Source organism: Aspergillus multicolor, assembly GCF_047715735.1.
Source record: "Aspergillus multicolor strain CBS 133.54 unplaced genomic scaffold BDW74scaffold_45, whole genome shotgun sequence".
Lineage (NCBI taxonomy): Eukaryota > Fungi > Ascomycota > Eurotiomycetes > Eurotiales > Aspergillaceae > Aspergillus > Aspergillus multicolor.
The window spans coordinates 96457-111903 of record NW_027395996.1 but is presented as its reverse complement, the minus strand read 5'-3'; the positions used below and the strand labels follow the sequence as shown (position 1 = coordinate 111903).

General features: G+C 52.9%; 6 protein-coding genes across 6 annotated transcripts; 3 read left to right on the top strand and 3 right to left on the bottom strand.

Annotated features, from left to right (window-relative positions):
- The first annotated feature begins 163 nt into the window (after positions 1-163).
- BDW74DRAFT_162960 (acyltransferase family protein) lies at positions 164-2543 on the top strand. The gene has a single exon (XM_073726025.1). It carries the CDS (start codon positions 683-685, stop codon positions 2315-2317), a length of 1635 nt encoding a protein of 544 aa, XP_073578488.1. The 5' UTR covers positions 164-682; the 3' UTR covers positions 2318-2543.
- A 10-nt stretch (positions 2544-2553) lies between these two features.
- On the bottom strand, positions 2554-4914 carry BDW74DRAFT_107476 (WD repeat protein). The gene is made up of 4 exons (XM_073721670.1): positions 4101-4914; positions 3441-4044; positions 3316-3387; positions 2554-3264 (listed from the first exon to the last, which is right to left on the bottom strand). Exons 1-4 carry the CDS (start codon positions 4833-4835, stop codon positions 2846-2848), a joined length of 1830 nt encoding a protein of 609 aa, XP_073578487.1. The 5' UTR covers positions 4836-4914; the 3' UTR covers positions 2554-2845.
- Positions 4915-5329: 415 nt separating this feature from the next.
- On the top strand, positions 5330-6822 carry BDW74DRAFT_107387 (putative pantetheine-phosphate adenylyltransferase). The gene has a single exon (XM_073721668.1). The coding sequence runs from the start codon at positions 5505-5507 to the stop codon at positions 6732-6734; it is 1230 nt and encodes a 409-aa protein (XP_073578486.1). The 5' UTR covers positions 5330-5504; the 3' UTR covers positions 6735-6822.
- Positions 6823-8093: 1271 nt separating this feature from the next.
- BDW74DRAFT_107390 (F-box domain protein) lies at positions 8094-10050 on the top strand. Its single transcript, XM_073721669.1, has 2 exons — positions 8094-8611; positions 8684-10050. The coding sequence occupies exons 1-2, from the start codon at positions 8254-8256 to the stop codon at positions 9781-9783; spliced, it is 1458 nt and encodes a 485-aa protein (XP_073578485.1). The 5' UTR covers positions 8094-8253; the 3' UTR covers positions 9784-10050.
- Positions 9839-10212, bottom strand: BDW74DRAFT_107384 (uncharacterized protein). The gene has a single exon (XM_073721667.1). It carries the CDS (start codon positions 10105-10107, stop codon positions 9895-9897), a length of 213 nt encoding a protein of 70 aa, XP_073578484.1. The 5' UTR covers positions 10108-10212; the 3' UTR covers positions 9839-9894.
- Positions 10213-10317: 105 nt separating this feature from the next.
- Positions 10318-15363, bottom strand: BDW74DRAFT_171292 (putative regulatory protein Ral2; the record flags this gene model as incomplete). Its single annotated transcript, XM_073727291.1, has 13 exons — positions 10318-10390; positions 10421-10623; positions 10654-11520; positions 11554-11841; positions 11872-12053; positions 12090-12151; positions 12182-12210; positions 12250-12898; positions 14484-14736; positions 14786-14945; positions 15003-15095; positions 15169-15277; positions 15341-15363. 13 exons carry the CDS (start codon positions 15361-15363, stop codon positions 10318-10320), a joined length of 2991 nt encoding a protein of 996 aa, XP_073578483.1.
- Positions 15364-15447: the final 84 nt, after the last annotated feature.

The following is a 15447-nucleotide window of genomic DNA, read 5'->3' as shown; positions in this document are numbered from 1 at the left end:
TAAAAAATGACGATGACGAATGCTGCGTGGCTTTTGCCTGTTTCCGCTTTCGGAGTTGGATGTTTTCTGCCAGGCGGTATAGCTGCAGGTTACGTGCGTCTATTCTGCCCTGTGCTCAGTTCCGCTTCCAGTACCGCCTAGCTGTCTCTATACATGCCAAATCAGGAAGGTGCTGCCGCCATCCATTCAGCTGAAGGTTAAGGTTATCGATTGCAAGTCAACCGAATGGATTCAACTGTTCCGGTCCAACAGAGACCTTATCAAGGATATGGGTGATTATTGTGTCCGAGATTCCTGCTTGTTCCCTGCCAGATACCGCCCCAATAATCGTGAAACGTCGCGGTCTCTAAAATCCTCCGGATCGACACTCGCCATTTGGCCTTAACTCGTCATCTCCTTCCGCCCCAACCCCAGATGCTCGACCGTCGTTCTTTTTTTGTCTTACACACTCCAGTCAAGCGCGCACTGGGCTCAACAACGAGCGAGTGAACCCTCCATAGCATGCTCCATTCCATCGCCGTCAGATGCGATCGCCGATGACGAATCCCGGACCCATATCAGCTCCCGTCGCATAGACTCCACTACCGCCGCCAGTGCATATAAGGCCGCGCATTCCAGACCCCGTCTTGTCGCGTTGGATCGAGGCTCTGCATCTGCCTCAGTCTTGCACCCCTCAGGAACAATGAATGTCGAGACGCAGTCATCCCCCGTCATACACAATGTCCCCCTGAACGACGTCGAATCCGGTCTCGACCGTGCCTCTCAGGGCCGAGCCCACGCCTGGCCCAGCCTGCGAAGTTTCTCCGCTTCCGATGTTCTCTATGATCCATCAAAGTTATCTGCGCTACTCGAAGACTTTGTGGATCACTGGCAGGACTATCTGGAGGACTGGTTCACCAAGCTGGGCATCGTGATCACTCCGAGCTACCTGCAACACTTGGTTGGCGGCCAGCCGCCCCCGCAGACGAAGCTCCATGCAATCGCCGCGCTAGATGGCTTGCGAGGATGGGCCTGTTTATTAGTATTCAACTTCCACTTCCTCTTCACCTATACCTGGAAGGTCGCGGTTGGGTGGGGATTCAATAATGAGAACTGGCACCTCTACCAGTTGCCTATCATCCACGTCTTGGTCTCCGGCCACATCATGGTCGCTATATTCTTTGTGATATCGGGCTATGTCCTTTCCTACAAACCGCTCAAATTGATCCGAAATCGATCTTGGGAAGAGACATTTGTTACTGTGGCTTCTTCAACGTTTCGCCGAGGTCTTCGCTTATATGTTCCCTCTTTCGTTGGCCTCTTGCTGGTCCTACTTGCCGTTAGGCTGGGCGCGTATAATTACTCGCAAAAGGTTCTGTTCGAAGGACACACCATCAGGGGCACCAACGAACAACATCCCCCGATCATGGTCAAGTCACTGGCCAAGCAGTTGTGGGACTGGTATTTTACGCTTGCGCGCCTAATGGACCCTTTTGATTGGGGCCTGTTCTATAATAACTACAACCCTCACCTCTGGACGATCCCTGTTGAGTTTCGCAGTTCCATTGTCCTCTTCCTCACCATTCTCGCAACATCACGTGTCAAGACGGCAGTCCGTATTTCTCTAGTCAGCACTCTGGTATGGTTCTGTATGCGTTATGGCCGATGGGACGTCGTCCTTTTCCTGGGTGGGATGCTCATGGCCGAAGCGGACCTAATTCAAGGTCTTTGGGAGAAGCATTCATCTGCAGATGCAAGTGATAAAGAAAAGCGGGCCTGGCCCAGCGCTGCATCACCTCAACACCAAGTTCCCTTTCGATTATTAAGCCGCAGGCGCTGGGTCGCCCTTTTCCTCCTAGGATTATATCTAGGATCTACCCCAAACACAGGCTACAAGTTCACGCCTTTCTTCATGTGGACGTGGCACGTTACTCCCAAAACATACCCGGAACCGCACCGGTTTCCGCAAACCATTGGTGCACTCATGATTGTCTACAGCATCAATCACTCGAAAGACATTCAAAAGCTCTTTGTGAACCCGTTATCGCAGTATCTTGGCAAGATATCGTTTGCCTTTTACATCGTCCACGGCCCAATTCTACACTCGTTGGGATATTCGCTCATGCCAAACATTTGGCACATTACAGGCAAGGACACCAACTTTCAGTACTGTCTTGGCTTCTTCATCGGGTGGCTTATTTGCCTCCCTATTTCACTCTGGGCTGGTGACCTGTTCTGGCGTCTCGTTGACATACCGAGCGTAAACCTAGCGAAGTGGATTGAGAGCAAGGTCCTTACACGGAGCAATGGACGGGAGAAGCAGGAGAGAGTTGCCTAAGGGCCTATTTATGTCGCGCTTCGTGCTATGTTTGGAGTATCGTCAAAAAGATGACTCATTTATACCACCATTAGCGGACGTACTACTTTGCTCTGTTTTCTTGTCTTTTCATCATCCAATCCTGTTTATATTACCATTTCCATACCCAATTTGTCTACGCCTTTTCATTATAAAGTATTAGGAAAACGAGGCCAATGTGACGCGAGCTAATGCTCATGCAATGATTCTATCATTCATTCGTATACTCGTACCAGACCGTACTATACCCGGTAACAACCCAAGGACGCTCTCTCTAAGGACATATATAATTCAGCCAGGGTTGCTACATCAGGTCTTTCTGCGTGCATGCGTCATCTCATGAAACAAATATAAATGGAAAGCTGAATCAGGACAAATAGTGCAGATGGGGTAGATAGGCGAAGCGGAAAGCAAGCACAGACGGAAAGTATGGAGAAAGAAAGGACAGAATGAAGATGATAGTAGGCGTCTAATGGATATCAGAACTTTTCTTTTCTCTCCTTTCTCCCTTTACAGCGCGACTCCCCATACGCCCCGGCCTCCACAAACACCTAGCCAGTCCCTCGGGTGGCCAGCGCTTGTGGTTCCGCCTTGCGGCGACCAGCTGATGTTGGAGATCTCGTAGTCGCATTGCCATGCGGCGGCGGGGCCGCGCTCGGTGGTTGTGGAGGGGGCGCCTGGGTTGTGGACGCCTGGTGGGACGGGCGCGGTGTTGTGTTGGTTGATGAGGTCCCAGAGGAGAACGAGGCAGTCGTCTGCGCCGGAGGCGAGAACGCCGCGCCGGTTGGGAGACCACTCGACGGAGTTGAGGGGCGCCGAGTGGCCCTTTAGTTCGAGGAGGGCTTGGCCTGGTTGCCGGACGTCTAGGACTCGGACTATGTTTGAGTCTTGGGAGAAGGTTGCAAGGAGGTGTGCGTCGTGGGGTGAGGCTGTGCTAATTAGTATGGTATCCGAAGACATTTGTTAGGGAGAAAGCTTACCGGAAATGCGCAACAAGGGTGGAGGCCAGGTGGTGGCCGGTGTGGAGGGACTTCCATTGCCGGGGCTCATCACTATTGCCATGTTCTCAGTGTTGGGCCTATAATAAAATATACAAGGGGCTTACACTTCTCGTTCTTTTCCGTCGGTTCGTAGATGATTGTGCTATGTTCCAGGCTTCGGAGATCAAACATGCGTACACTCCCATCAGCACCGCAGCTGACGAACACGTCAACGCTGTTGGCGCAGAAGCGCACATCGTACACTTCCTTGTCGTGTGCAATGAGTTGCGTCTTTGCTGTTAATGTGGGGATATCCCAGATCGTGCACGTGGTGTCAATACTGGAGGTGATGATCAAACTAGGCGATATCGTATTCCAGTCCAAGGAGGTTATAGGAGCCGTATGCTCGGGCGACTTTGAGTTTGAGAGCAATGCCAGAGGTGAGAGTTTCGCTGTGGGCATATCCCTCTGAGATGACGATCGCGTTATTGAGTTGGAGCTGTGTTGAGGTTGTGAGTTCGGTAGGGACCATAGCCGAAGATGATCACCGGAGGTCGCCAGAAGGTCAGTGGATTGTTTTTGGGATGATGGCGGTTCCCAAAGAATGCGTGTTACAGGATATGAGTGGGTAGCTTCGGCGGTTTTCACGTATTCCAGCTTAAGGTCCCCGGCAGCGGCATCAGGAGTATCGGGTTCGGCGTATGCCAGGTGAGTGTCCAAGATTTGTATCTAAGTCGCTGGTTAGGGAATGGGAATATAAGACACGGGCCGAATCATAGTCTTACATAGTTATGGTGGTCTTCTAGATAACTTCCCAGAGCAATCTTACCGCCGAAGGAGCCAGGGTTACCTGAGACCGGCCACTTGCACCAGTCCACAGCATATATAGGCCAAGGAGTAATGTAGTTGCTGTTTGTAGGCACCTGATTTTCAGCACTATTGAAAGTCGAGGTGCCCGCGCTCGTGATGTTGTCACTAAGGAGATCCCCTGGGGGCCGAATATCAGCCAGCCCTAAGGGCGAATATTTGGCGCCCTGCGGAGTTGGGGGCTGGAACCCAGCATTCGGAGATGATCCATGTGGTCGATATCCTGCCGGGCTCGATCTGGAGTGTCCATGGGAGTTCACCATGCTGGAACGTGGAGTGGTCGATTGAGGTTGCGGTTGAGGTTGTTGCTGAAGCTGTGTAGATAACTGAGGTAGCGTGGGGATTGCGGACGGCGCCGTGTTCATAGACATCGATGGTGGTCGATTGGCAGCATTCCCCGGCTGGAGAGCGCCAGGAAGCGCTCCCCCTGCTACACCACCGTTCCCCCCTCCGTACTGGTTAGGCTGGGCGCCTGAGGAATGGATATTTATGGATGGAAGATGCGTATCGGGGCTCGTAGGGTATTCATGGGACGTTGATTGTCGCGGAAGGGTCCCAGATGCAGAGTTTCCGGCTGGAATGTGAAGCTCTTCCGGTTGACGGCTATAAATAGTCGACCGTCTGGAGTCGTAGGGTTGCGCGGGGTTTGACATTGCGATGGAAGGTCGTGCAAGGGAGGATTATCTGGAAAGGTAAACGCCGCACCACTGCAGAGCAGCGGGCACTCTACAGTGCAGTCACGACTTTCCCGGCTGGTCAATTCCAGGGCTAGCCGGTTTAAAGCTGGTGGAGATGGGAGATTCTCCCTTTCCTAGTAGATACGGGCACAATCGAGGGAAGCTCCAGCGGCACGAAGGGTGCGGGGGCTGAGGTATGCCAGACGAAGGACTCTCCGGGTTAACCCAGAGCACAGTTCTGACACGAAGGGTCCGAAAGAGTTGTAATTGCAACGAATGGCGTGAGGGACGAGCCGAGGGAGACAGAAAGCGTAAGAGCTCCTTGGGCAGTCCTCGATCTCCACCAAGCTAGAGTCGACTCGCTGCCCGTGATGCTGACTCAGCTGATCTCACGGGACGGTAAGATTGGTATGATCCTGGTACGGCCTCCGCTTCTTCCTCGGCTGCTTCTGTCGCTGTCGTTCATATTCCGGGCTATTTCTGCCTCTTCTCTGCTGATTCTCATTTCGATTCATAATCCTACCCGCTTGTACTTCTATATTCATTCTTGAGCTGTCTCAACATACGGTCACTGCCGCCTAAGACGCCCGTATCGGTCCCGCTGGTGAGCCTCTTCCCCTGGTTATTATCTTCAGCTTCCCCGCGATGCCTTCAGATCCCATCACCCCGCCATCGGCCTTGCTTTTACTGCCGCCCCCTCCGTCCGTCTCTTTCGACCAATTCAAAACAGTCTACGAGCCCATACTATCTACAGTGTACACCAATCTTCTCAAAGCGCTCAATGGTTCAAATCGCACTGCATCTCTGGAAGTTGCGCTTTCGTTGCCCGGTTTGCAGTCGCCGTCATGTCAACCGCCAACGAGAGCTTTCGCAAGTCTTCAGCGCATAGTTGAACACATGTACAGGCTGGTTGGCGTAGTGTGCACAGAGCGGAAGATCGAAATGGAGGCTCCCGGCGGCATTGACTCCCGCGTGATCTTGCTTGATTTCGATTCGGTACGGGAGACAACAGCTACGGCCACGAACCCTGTTCCGCTCGAACGCAATGGCCCAATAGTTGACGTGAAGACACTGGCTAACTCCGGGCGATTATGGAATAGTATTTTCTATCCGGATATTCCGGTAGGTCAGGGCCTGGCAACAGCATTTAGTAGATTCTATACTCCAACCAAAGATCCAAACGGTGGGGTTCCCCAGTCAGTCTCCGGATCGCCCCAATGGACCCCGGGTAAATCTCTGGTGGTTCCTGAAGAATCGTCCAAGTCTGTTCTACACCACTCGGTTATCTTGGGAGGTACCTTCGATCACTTTCATATTGGACACAAGCTCCTCCTTACGGCAACTGCACTGGTCCTGCAACCTGCGGGAACCGGGCCATCTGGCCAGCGAAGAACCATCACAATTGGAGTCACTGGCGATGAGATGTTGAAGAACAAAAAGTACGCTCAATTCCTAGAGAGTTGGGATGAGCGGTGTCGAAGTACGGCGACATTCTTGACCTCAATCATGAACTTTGCACCTCCAGGAACGGAACCAGCACACATCGAACAGATCTATAAACCCGGGCCGAATGGCAGACAAATGGTGATGAAGATCGGCCTTGGAATAACCTTGAAAATGGCGCAAATCCTTGACCCGTATGGACCAACCATTACGGAAGAGGATTTAAGCGCCTTGGTTGTCTCTCAAGAGACACGCTCAGGCGGCGCGGCGGTCAATCAGGAGCGAGCCAAACGGGGGTGGAAGCAGCTAGAGGTATTTGAAGTTGACGTGATTCATTCGGGTGAAGTGCCGTCCGAAGATGTTGAGGATTTCGCATCCAAAATCAGCAGCACGGACATCCGACGTCGACGAATGGAGCTAGCGATGATATAATATCCCTGGACGTGAGTGAGTGAGTGATACTGTATGTATATAGGAGTCTAAGTCCCTCTTGAACTCGGTAGCATCCTGAAACAGCAGCACGCGAGGGAGGGGACTTAATATGATAGATGTTCCAAGCGAGAGGCCTACGTAGGCCTTCACCAGAAGTCAACCTTGTCGAGGTGTAGTCATTCGACCATGCCTTGTGATGCTAATTTCAAGAAGGATGACGATCTCATTTCAGGAGCAGCGGGGAAGAACCATTGGAAAAGGGGACTTGGGGTCTTATCTCGGCCGGTGTTTGAGGCGTTCCTGGTCACTCCTGAATCCTGACCTCCCGTGACGCTCTGTGCTTCCCACTCTCCCACTTGCCAACTGCAACTCCCCCCGTCGCCAGGCCACGCGACGCAGCCCACTCCAGAACAGGATTGCCGATTGTCAGGGAGAAATATTCTTTTCGATCCGGTTCTGCACGAGATTGCTGCTGTCATTCCCGTGTCTGTTCCACAGCAGGTCGCTAGGTGCCAGGGGTTGGTAATGGGCAGCCCGTCAGTGCCAGGACTAACCCAGGGCTGGAAGCTACAGCACCAGTTGATTCGCTTCCCTCGGCGGGGATTCGTGCAGTAGTCGAGCTCACTGCTGCAGACATCTCACCGTCATGTCGCATCGTCTACAGCGTTCTCTTCGAATCCTTCCCTACCACCCTTTGCTCCCTGACGCTCCCTGACGCTCCCTGACGCCCCTGGCTTCCCCGCCCATCGCCCCTCCATCAACCGCCATCACCTTCACCACCACCCAGCCGGAGCTGCTCTTGTCCTCTCTGCCAATCTATTCGCTCCCAGACAACCATGTCCTGCAGGTTCGCGCTGTACCGTCCGCATGAAGATTCAATCATGTGACTTAGGTGTGCCAGCGTTCGTCCAATGTTCGTCCTCCGTTGGCCCAGACGAATCGCCCACGGCGTCACTAGATTTAGATAATGCTAGTGACCCTCGTCACCTCGTCGACGGGACTGGCGATGTGGAACTTGGGACATTTCGTCAGACATAGACACAGCGCATCTGTGGCCCGTCGCCTATTATTCAACTTCTGCTACAGTTGGTACCGGCGAGAAAGCTCTGTGGCCGTTCAGGCCAGAATAGAGGAGAGCCAGACAGCTATGGAGCAGGCCAGAGCGGCAGACAGGATGCATTGCTGCTTGAAGATATAATTTAAATGGAGGCGAACGTTTCCTTGCTTTATCTTTCTCGCACCCGCTTCGTTTGCTTTTTATCTCTACTTCCTGTACGTTTTGCTGTCCTTCCTGCGACTAATGCTCTGCAGTCTTCCGTCACCTCTTTGCTTATTCCTCCCTCAGGTCCCTCTTATTTCTGTCCCAGCCTGCCCCCTTGATTTTGGCTTTCATATAGTGAGAGTATCGAAGGCCGTGCGAGCTCTTCCTCTTCGGCTCTCCGTCTGATTGCCTTGGTTTCCATGTGGTTGCGAGGAGCACAAGTGGCCGGACACGCGGCTGCGACGGTGTGCGGAAACGATGACAAAAATCTTGCGAAGCATCGAAGATCTAGCGGACGAGTTGATCAGTGACATTCTCTTCTTTCTAGTCCCCGAGGAAGCTCGATCTCCCACGTCCTCCCCCGTCAATTCACATGCCCATTCGCCTCAACTCAATGGGCGTCCGGCACATATTGTGGGCGAGAAGTCCGATCTGGACCGATTTCGACTCGTTTGCAAACGCTTTTATCGCATCAGCACTCCGAGGAAGTTCACCAGCTTTCAACTGCGATTTTCGCGACAGGGGTTCCAAAAATTGGAAGAGCTTATGCAGAGGCAGCTGGCCTGTCACGTCAAACACTTCACGTACATGGTGCGACCTTTCTACCAAAAAAGCGGTAAATCTCACTCAAACACGCGGTCCTTAGTTTCAAGGGAACTGAATGCCTTGTGCTAATGCAATAGTCTAGGCTGGTCGCAAATTTCCGACGATCATTTTCCGGTCGCCAAAACACACATAGCACGGTTGAGAGACCAAATCGACATTTTGGAAGGCAATCACGACCGCGAGCTTCTCAAAAAAGCCTTATTCGCGTTCTCGTCCCTTCGGCAGGTCAAGCTCATCCGACTTCAGGATCAGGCAGACGAACAATTGCTCGACCTTATACGCGATCGTATTTTGGAGGAAACAATGGCTCTGCATTGGGAGCCAGCCTGCGCCCGAGCAGCCAGCAACCTGGGGATTGCCCTGTTGTCGTCCGACTGTACCTCGGTGCGGTTTCTAGGACCTCATACCGACCCCAGAGCAACAGTCAGACTTCTGCAGACTCCCTCTGCTACGCTCTCAGCCATTGGGTCCCGACTAGCATGTTTGGAAGTCACTTTTCTCTCAAAGACAGATTTGACAAGGCACATGGGAGACCTTTCTCACGTCTTCCACGACGTTCTTCTCGCTGCGAAGAACCTAGAATCTATCCATGTCGGCTTTTCAACAGCTGTTCCTGTAGGTCTAACTCTGGATCAAATATTTCATCGCATCCAGTGGAAAAGATTACGCAAGCTCAGCCTGGAGGGTTGGAATCTGACTTCTAACGAGACCATCGCTCTGATTCGTCGCCATCGTCAGCCTCTCCGCGAGGTGCGTCTTGAAAAGATCTTCCTTCGCGACGGCAGCTATTGGCGTGATATTCTCTCCGTCCTCCGCAACGAGATGGATGATATAGAAAGCATCTATCTCCGTGACATCGATTACGTCAGGGACGACGCTGCCCATGGCTTCAATCTCAATGGCAACTATGACCATGGCCACGGCAACGGCGACGGTGCCGGTGCCGGATCGTCAGGGGTTCACCAGCAAATTCTCCATAGCACGGTGCTGAGCATAAATCATCTGGGGCCAGCTTTCCCCTTGCCTGGGTTACCGCAGCGTGTCTCTATGCCGGAAGCTATAAGCAAACTGTCCGTTGATGAGCTCGGTGACAACGGGGCACGTGTCACCTACGAAAAGATGCAGCTCTGGCAGGCCTGGGTTTTGTCTAGCCCGCGTAAGATTCCTCGAAGGAGGACTTGAATATATGCAACGAATTCTACTTGTGTGGTGCTTGGTTTTAGCGTTTTTTATGTTGGTCTATCTCATGCGGATCTTAATGAGTTGTGGTTGCAACTAAAGTGAGAATTGAGTCTATCTGGAATGAACCATTGTTACGATCAATTGTTTGAGCACTGGTATGAGTGTTTCTAGACCATTCAGTAACAAAATAAAGCTGGATACGGCAAAATGTCCGCTAGAGGCAGAAATGGGTAGCGTAGTCGAGCGGGCAATTGAAGCAGAAATTCTATTCAGAAACGATATCCCACAAGAAAACCAACAATATGCAAGTAATTTTTTTATCATCCGCTACCACAATTCCCAACAATTGCAAGCACTAGCCAGCCAGTAACTGATAATCGATAGAAATAGGTATCACTGACAAAAACCACAGGTGAGATGAGGGAGATAAAATAAGAAAGAATATGCGAAGACGAGTTACAGGGGGTGTCTGATGTATGCATGTAATGTGTACGCAGAAAACAAATCAAGGTGTCTATTTCAGCTCAATGCAAATCATATAACGTTCGCACCGGCGGCAAGAGGATTCTGCTCGACCGGGATCGCCGCAACAGAAGCCTGCCCCGAGCTAGGCGGTTTCGCGCTGCGCTCCCTTAACCGTCGACCCTCCATCAGCCCCCGGAGACCACGCTTCTGCAGCCCAATCACGCTGCTGAGATCGCCTGTCCAGACTTCGATGTCGCCGTGCGTGCCTCGTCTCCTCCGGGAAGCGCGCGCCAGGTCAGGTGGCATCCCTTCGGAATCGGAGTAATCATAGCTCGCGGCGGACGCGGAAGACGTGCTGGCGTTGCTGATGGAGTCCTCGCGGTCGCGATGGCGGCGGGAGAAGACGTTCGTGTTGATGCGGAGGGGGATGCCGCGGGACCCGCCGCCGCTGCTGCTTGCGATGGAGAGGGCGGAGGTGCCGTGTTCTGTGTCGGAGGAGTCGGAGTTGAGGCGGCTGCGGGAGTTGGTGAGGGAGAGGGCGGCGGTGGCATTTGCGAGCTCGTTGGCGGCGTGCGCGCCGTTGAGGGCCTCGAGGGTGCCGCCGGGTCCGCTGATGAAGCCCGTGCCTCTGCCGCCACCTGCGGCCATGGCTGCGGCATTGAAGACGGCTGCTGCGTTGCGGCCGTCGAGGACTTGGTGGAGGCGCTCGACGATGGCTTCTAGGAGGCCGTCGACTTGGTAGGGGCGGGCGAGCTGGAGGAGGGAGCAGAGGATTTGGGGAGTGCAGAGGGGCGATCCGACGGGTGGGAGAGCAGAGGTGTAGAGGTAGAAGACGAGGACTTGGAGGGTGAGGACGGTGTGGGGAAGGTATAGGACGCGGGGACGGGAGGTGGGAGGAAGACTGTGGGCGGAGGGGAGTTCGAGGTTCGCTAAGAGGGATTTTGATGGGTTGTTGCCGTTGCTGGCGAGGGTTGTGGCGTTGGAGTAGATACTGCCGTGGTCTAATGACGGCGTTATTGTAATACTGGAGTTGCGGCTGGGATAAGGCTGCAGATTGGTGCGAAGCGTTGCTGAATCTGACCCAGTGTCGGACGATTCGCGAAGCAATTGGATGAAGTACGGCCCCCATCTTCGACTGAGAATCCTCGAATTCACTGATATCCGCTCTCCGCCTATAGCTTGGAGCTCCATATCAGCCATTTCAGGAACTGACAGTGCAAGTCGCCCTAGCTCGGCGGATGCGGTAGAGAAAGGGCGACCGCCTGATGTAAGCTGAGTTAACTTTGACTGGAAGGACGCGGGGACTGCAGGGGCGCTGTGCGAGGTATATGCGGATGTTGGAGAGGTTTTGCATGGGTTATTGTAGAGTCCGAACGCCTCTAGTTCAACCATACACAGATGGGTAAAGTTGATGCGACGGTGGTTGTAATCCTCAACGAGGTTGCGCTTTCGATGACCCAAAATAACAAATGTGTTTCTTCTCGACCATAGCACGCCGCGATTCCAACTGCCTTGTCCAAATACAGATCCACCCGCATCAATGCGACCCCAAGTGAGGCTTTTCAGGTCTAACGCCCAGAGCGCATATTCTTGCTTCGAAGATGTGAGATAGGTACCGCTCACCACAAAGTGACCGTTTATAACCGCTCCATTCGGGAATCGCAGACCAGGCGGGGAAGCCTGGCTCGGCATGGGCTTCTCAATCAGGTGACCATCTGGTAGTCGTATTTGAAGCTCTAACTTAACGTCCAGGAAGTTGTAGTTGGAGTAGATCAACATCGGACAACCTGCAGCTCCTAGATCCTCTGTTGGGTCCTGTGCTTCCACGTCGACAGATGTACTCCCGACATCAGACAACCTCATGCCAGTCAAGGGAGCAGCTACGCTTCGGTATGCGCCGCAACTTCTTCCCAATGGGCTTGTATTGGTCCACTCCAAACTCCGCAGGTTGAATACGTTGATCTGCTCAATATAGCGGTTCGTGCTGTCCTGACCACCTACTACAACCATTTCTGCTCCGCCAAGACCATCGATATCGACGCCGATGGAGCCCTGGTGAGGGTTCGCAGATGCGGGATTGTGGTGGATTGCCGAGAGTGGAGCAGTTGCCGAGGTGAAATAGGCGCTCGAAGGTATGATGGTCGCGCAATGCGCGTATCGCCCTTGCGGGGAGTCATGCGTATTGATGCGAGTCCATGATCGGGTTGGGACATCGAATATGTTGATATCAGACATCACAACTACTTCCGGTTGCGGCTCCTGCCCACCATTTGCCATGTCCTTGGGAGGGTTCGCGATAGGAGACATGCCACCGTAGCATACTAGCTTGTTGTCACCAAGTGCGCATACACTATGGAAATATCGCGGGCGGGGAATGTCGCCGGAGGCTTCGATCTTCGACCAGTGACGCCGAATCAAGTCCAGCTCGTATATATCCGACGTCAAATGTGGGCGGGTTTTCGACAGGATACGGCCTCCAAAGACATAAAGCTTGTCGCCTAAAATCGTTGTAGTCGCTCCGACAAGAGGAGGGGGCTCGCGGCCAGAGGTGCGGCGAACATTGCACACAAGACCCGATAAATTGACCGGGTTCGACGACGAACTCGGAGCCGCAGTACCCGGAGACACTCCAGAGTGAGGATTCTCGTCTCTGAAGTTATCCAAGTGGCCCAGGCTCGACTGGCTTCTCGACATCATCTTGGACGCGGAGAACCACCAAGCCGCAGCCGATCTATCGCAGATCCCTCTTGGGTATAGTTATTCGAGGCACGCGACAAAGCCGTTCGAGGTTGGCTCGTTCGGTAAGCGAGGGTGTGTGCGTATTCCAGGCGTAAGACCTTTAACCCAGGGTGATCGTCTTCCCGAGCTAACTCTTAACAGCTTATCTCCGTGCGCGGCGCTAGAAAAATCTCGAAGCGACAGGGTAGCATGAGCGTCGTAAGCAGGGAAACAAGGTTCTAGCCGGATCCCAGCCGAGCACGAAATGGTATCCGAAAACTCAGAACAGATCTGGAGTAACGTGGTCTCGACAGTCGACGTTTAGATCGTAGCAGGCGGTTTGGCCAAGTCAGGGGCGGACGGGAGGACGAAAGCAAGCGCACTGAGCACTCCGAAGGCCTTCCCCGCTGCTACCGATCCAAAACGTTCCGTTTTCGAGGGGGCAGGCGGAGGTTCGCGAGACGGTCGTTTCGGCGCTCAAAGGATGTTCGGAGGAGAGGTTCAATATTCGTCACTCGCTCGTGTCTCGTTTTTGGTGAGTGTGGTGTGCTTTTGACGGTCCAACCACCTGTCGCGGAGCCTGGTAGATCAGTACACGGAACCACAGCGATAAGGAAGGGGAAACCGTGGGAGAAGGATGGACGTACCGGATAACGGTTGTAGGCAGTGCGGATCCTTCTTCTGGGCGGTATCTGACTCGACAGAAAGAATCGAGAAGTGTACGGTGTAGCTAGGGCGGTTGTGGAGAAGAGGCCGTTAGACGATAATCCTCAGTTACTGACAGGTGAGGCTGAAAACCGCCAGAACAGAAAAAGAGAAGATGATGCTGTTGGTATCACGAACTGAAGATAACAGGCTAACTCTATAGTCTATGCATGTCTCGTCAGCAGAATAAATACTCCGGTCTTGACAGGAGATTCATGATTCAGAATGAGGAACTTCTTCGCCCGCTGTCAGGAACCATTAGCCCAACACACAGCCCTGAGGAATCCTCTATGATCGATAATAATAGCACATTTATTGTGGAATTCCTGAGCGGGGTATTCTCTTTTGATCAATCAGAGAACAGCCTGATCGCAAATTCTAGTAGGAGACGGTCTTATGCAAGGTGACGAGTTCGCCCGTTTCCTGTCTGCTCATGCGCCCCGGTTCTCTGCTACGCCACAATATATATCACCACCAGGAGGGTCAAAGCACACTCAGGCTGGAGGCTATATGTGCGCTTGTATGGTTTCTGCTGGGGTTAATCCAGGCCACTGGATGCTCGTAAAAATTTGATATATTCAAATCATTATATCATAAGGTATCAAAATTAAACAAAATCCATGAGATTTCGCTTCCTTTTGCTGCTCCCAGAAAGTTCATTCAACGGGTCACAGTTCACTTCCTATCCATTTGTCAACGAATAAGTCGTATGGTATCATTATCCTAATTTACTTCTTCTCAATGTTGGTGAAGCGCAGGTATCTGCCGAGAGGGTTAGCTGTTGTTTCAGAAGAATCTTTCGTGAGACTTACGGCTTGACGACGCGGACCTCGCCGAACTTCTTCTGAGCATCTTCGGTAGAGACAGGAGGAGGGATGACAACGTCGTCACCAGGAAGCCAGTTGATGGGAGTGGTGACACCGTGCTTCTCGGTGGTCTGGAGGGCATCAATGACACGGAGAACCTCAGCGGTGTTGCGGCCGGTGGAGGCAGGGTAGGTCATGATAAGGCGGATCTTCTTGGCAGGGTCGATGATGAAGACGGAACGGATGGTAAGAGCCATGCCTGCGGAGTATTAGGGAAGTTCAATTATGGCATTCGGAAGCCCACATACCCTTGGAGTCAACGTTGGTGGTGTCCTGGTAGTCAACCATGTCGAACTGGTGGGCGATCTTGCGCTCGGGGTCGGAGATGATGGGGAAGGTGAGCTTGGAGCCGGTGACCTCGTCAATGTCCTTGATCCAGGCCTTGTGGGACTCGGTGCCGTTGGCGCTCTTTGTAGAGTTAGCTTTGTTTGATTCAAATGATACTGGCGCAATGGTACCACTTACGAGACCGATCAGCTTGACGCCACGAGCAGTGAACTCGGGCTCAAGTTTGGCGAAAGCACCAAGCTCGGTGGTGCAAATGGGGGTGAAGTCATCCTAAACGAGGCCCAAGTTAGCAGGCGCATCTTCCCCCTGTAACTGCGACAATTGTCGCATCGGGACTACTTACGGGGTGGGAGAAGAGAATAGCCCAGCTGTTGCCGATGTAGTCGTGGAATGTGATGGGACCGTTAGAGGTATCGGTGGTGAAGTTGGGGGCAGTAGAGCCCAGACGGAGGCTGCGGCAAAGTCCCAGTCAGTTTCCAGCACGTAGTAAGTGTATATGGGTAGGAAAGACTCACGGAGCAGCACGTTCTTCAGCCATTGTGAGAGTATAAGAAGAGGTATGGGTGGAGGAGTATACGGAAGGTGACAGATGTTGGGATTGGAATTGAAACAAAGAGAAGAA

What these genes read in the sequence shown, in the direction of transcription:
- BDW74DRAFT_162960 (XM_073726025.1), top strand. Translation starts at nt 683, where the DNA reads ATGAATGTCGAGACGCAGTCATCCCCCGTCATACACAATGTCCCCCTG.
- BDW74DRAFT_107476 (XM_073721670.1), bottom strand. Translation starts at nt 4,835, where the DNA reads ATGTCAAACCCCGCGCAACCCTACGACTCCAGACGGTCGACTATTTAT. An exon ending in GACGGAAAAGAACGAGAAGT is followed by an intron (nt 3,388 to 3,440) that starts GTAAGCCCCTTG and finishes ACATGGCAATAG; the next exon opens with TGATGAGCCCCGGCAATGGA. An exon ending in ACCCTTGTTGCGCATTTCCG is followed by an intron (nt 3,265 to 3,315) that starts GTAAGCTTTCTC and finishes TAATTAGCACAG; the next exon opens with CCTCACCCCACGACGCACAC.
- BDW74DRAFT_107387 (XM_073721668.1), top strand. Translation starts at nt 5,505, where the DNA reads ATGCCTTCAGATCCCATCACCCCGCCATCGGCCTTGCTTTTACTGCCG.
- BDW74DRAFT_107390 (XM_073721669.1), top strand. Translation starts at nt 8,254, where the DNA reads ATGACAAAAATCTTGCGAAGCATCGAAGATCTAGCGGACGAGTTGATC. An exon ending in ACCTTTCTACCAAAAAAGCG is followed by an intron (nt 8,612 to 8,683) that starts GTAAATCTCACT and finishes GCAATAGTCTAG; the next exon opens with GCTGGTCGCAAATTTCCGAC.
- BDW74DRAFT_107384 (XM_073721667.1), bottom strand. Translation starts at nt 10,107, where the DNA reads ATGATAAAAAAATTACTTGCATATTGTTGGTTTTCTTGTGGGATATCG.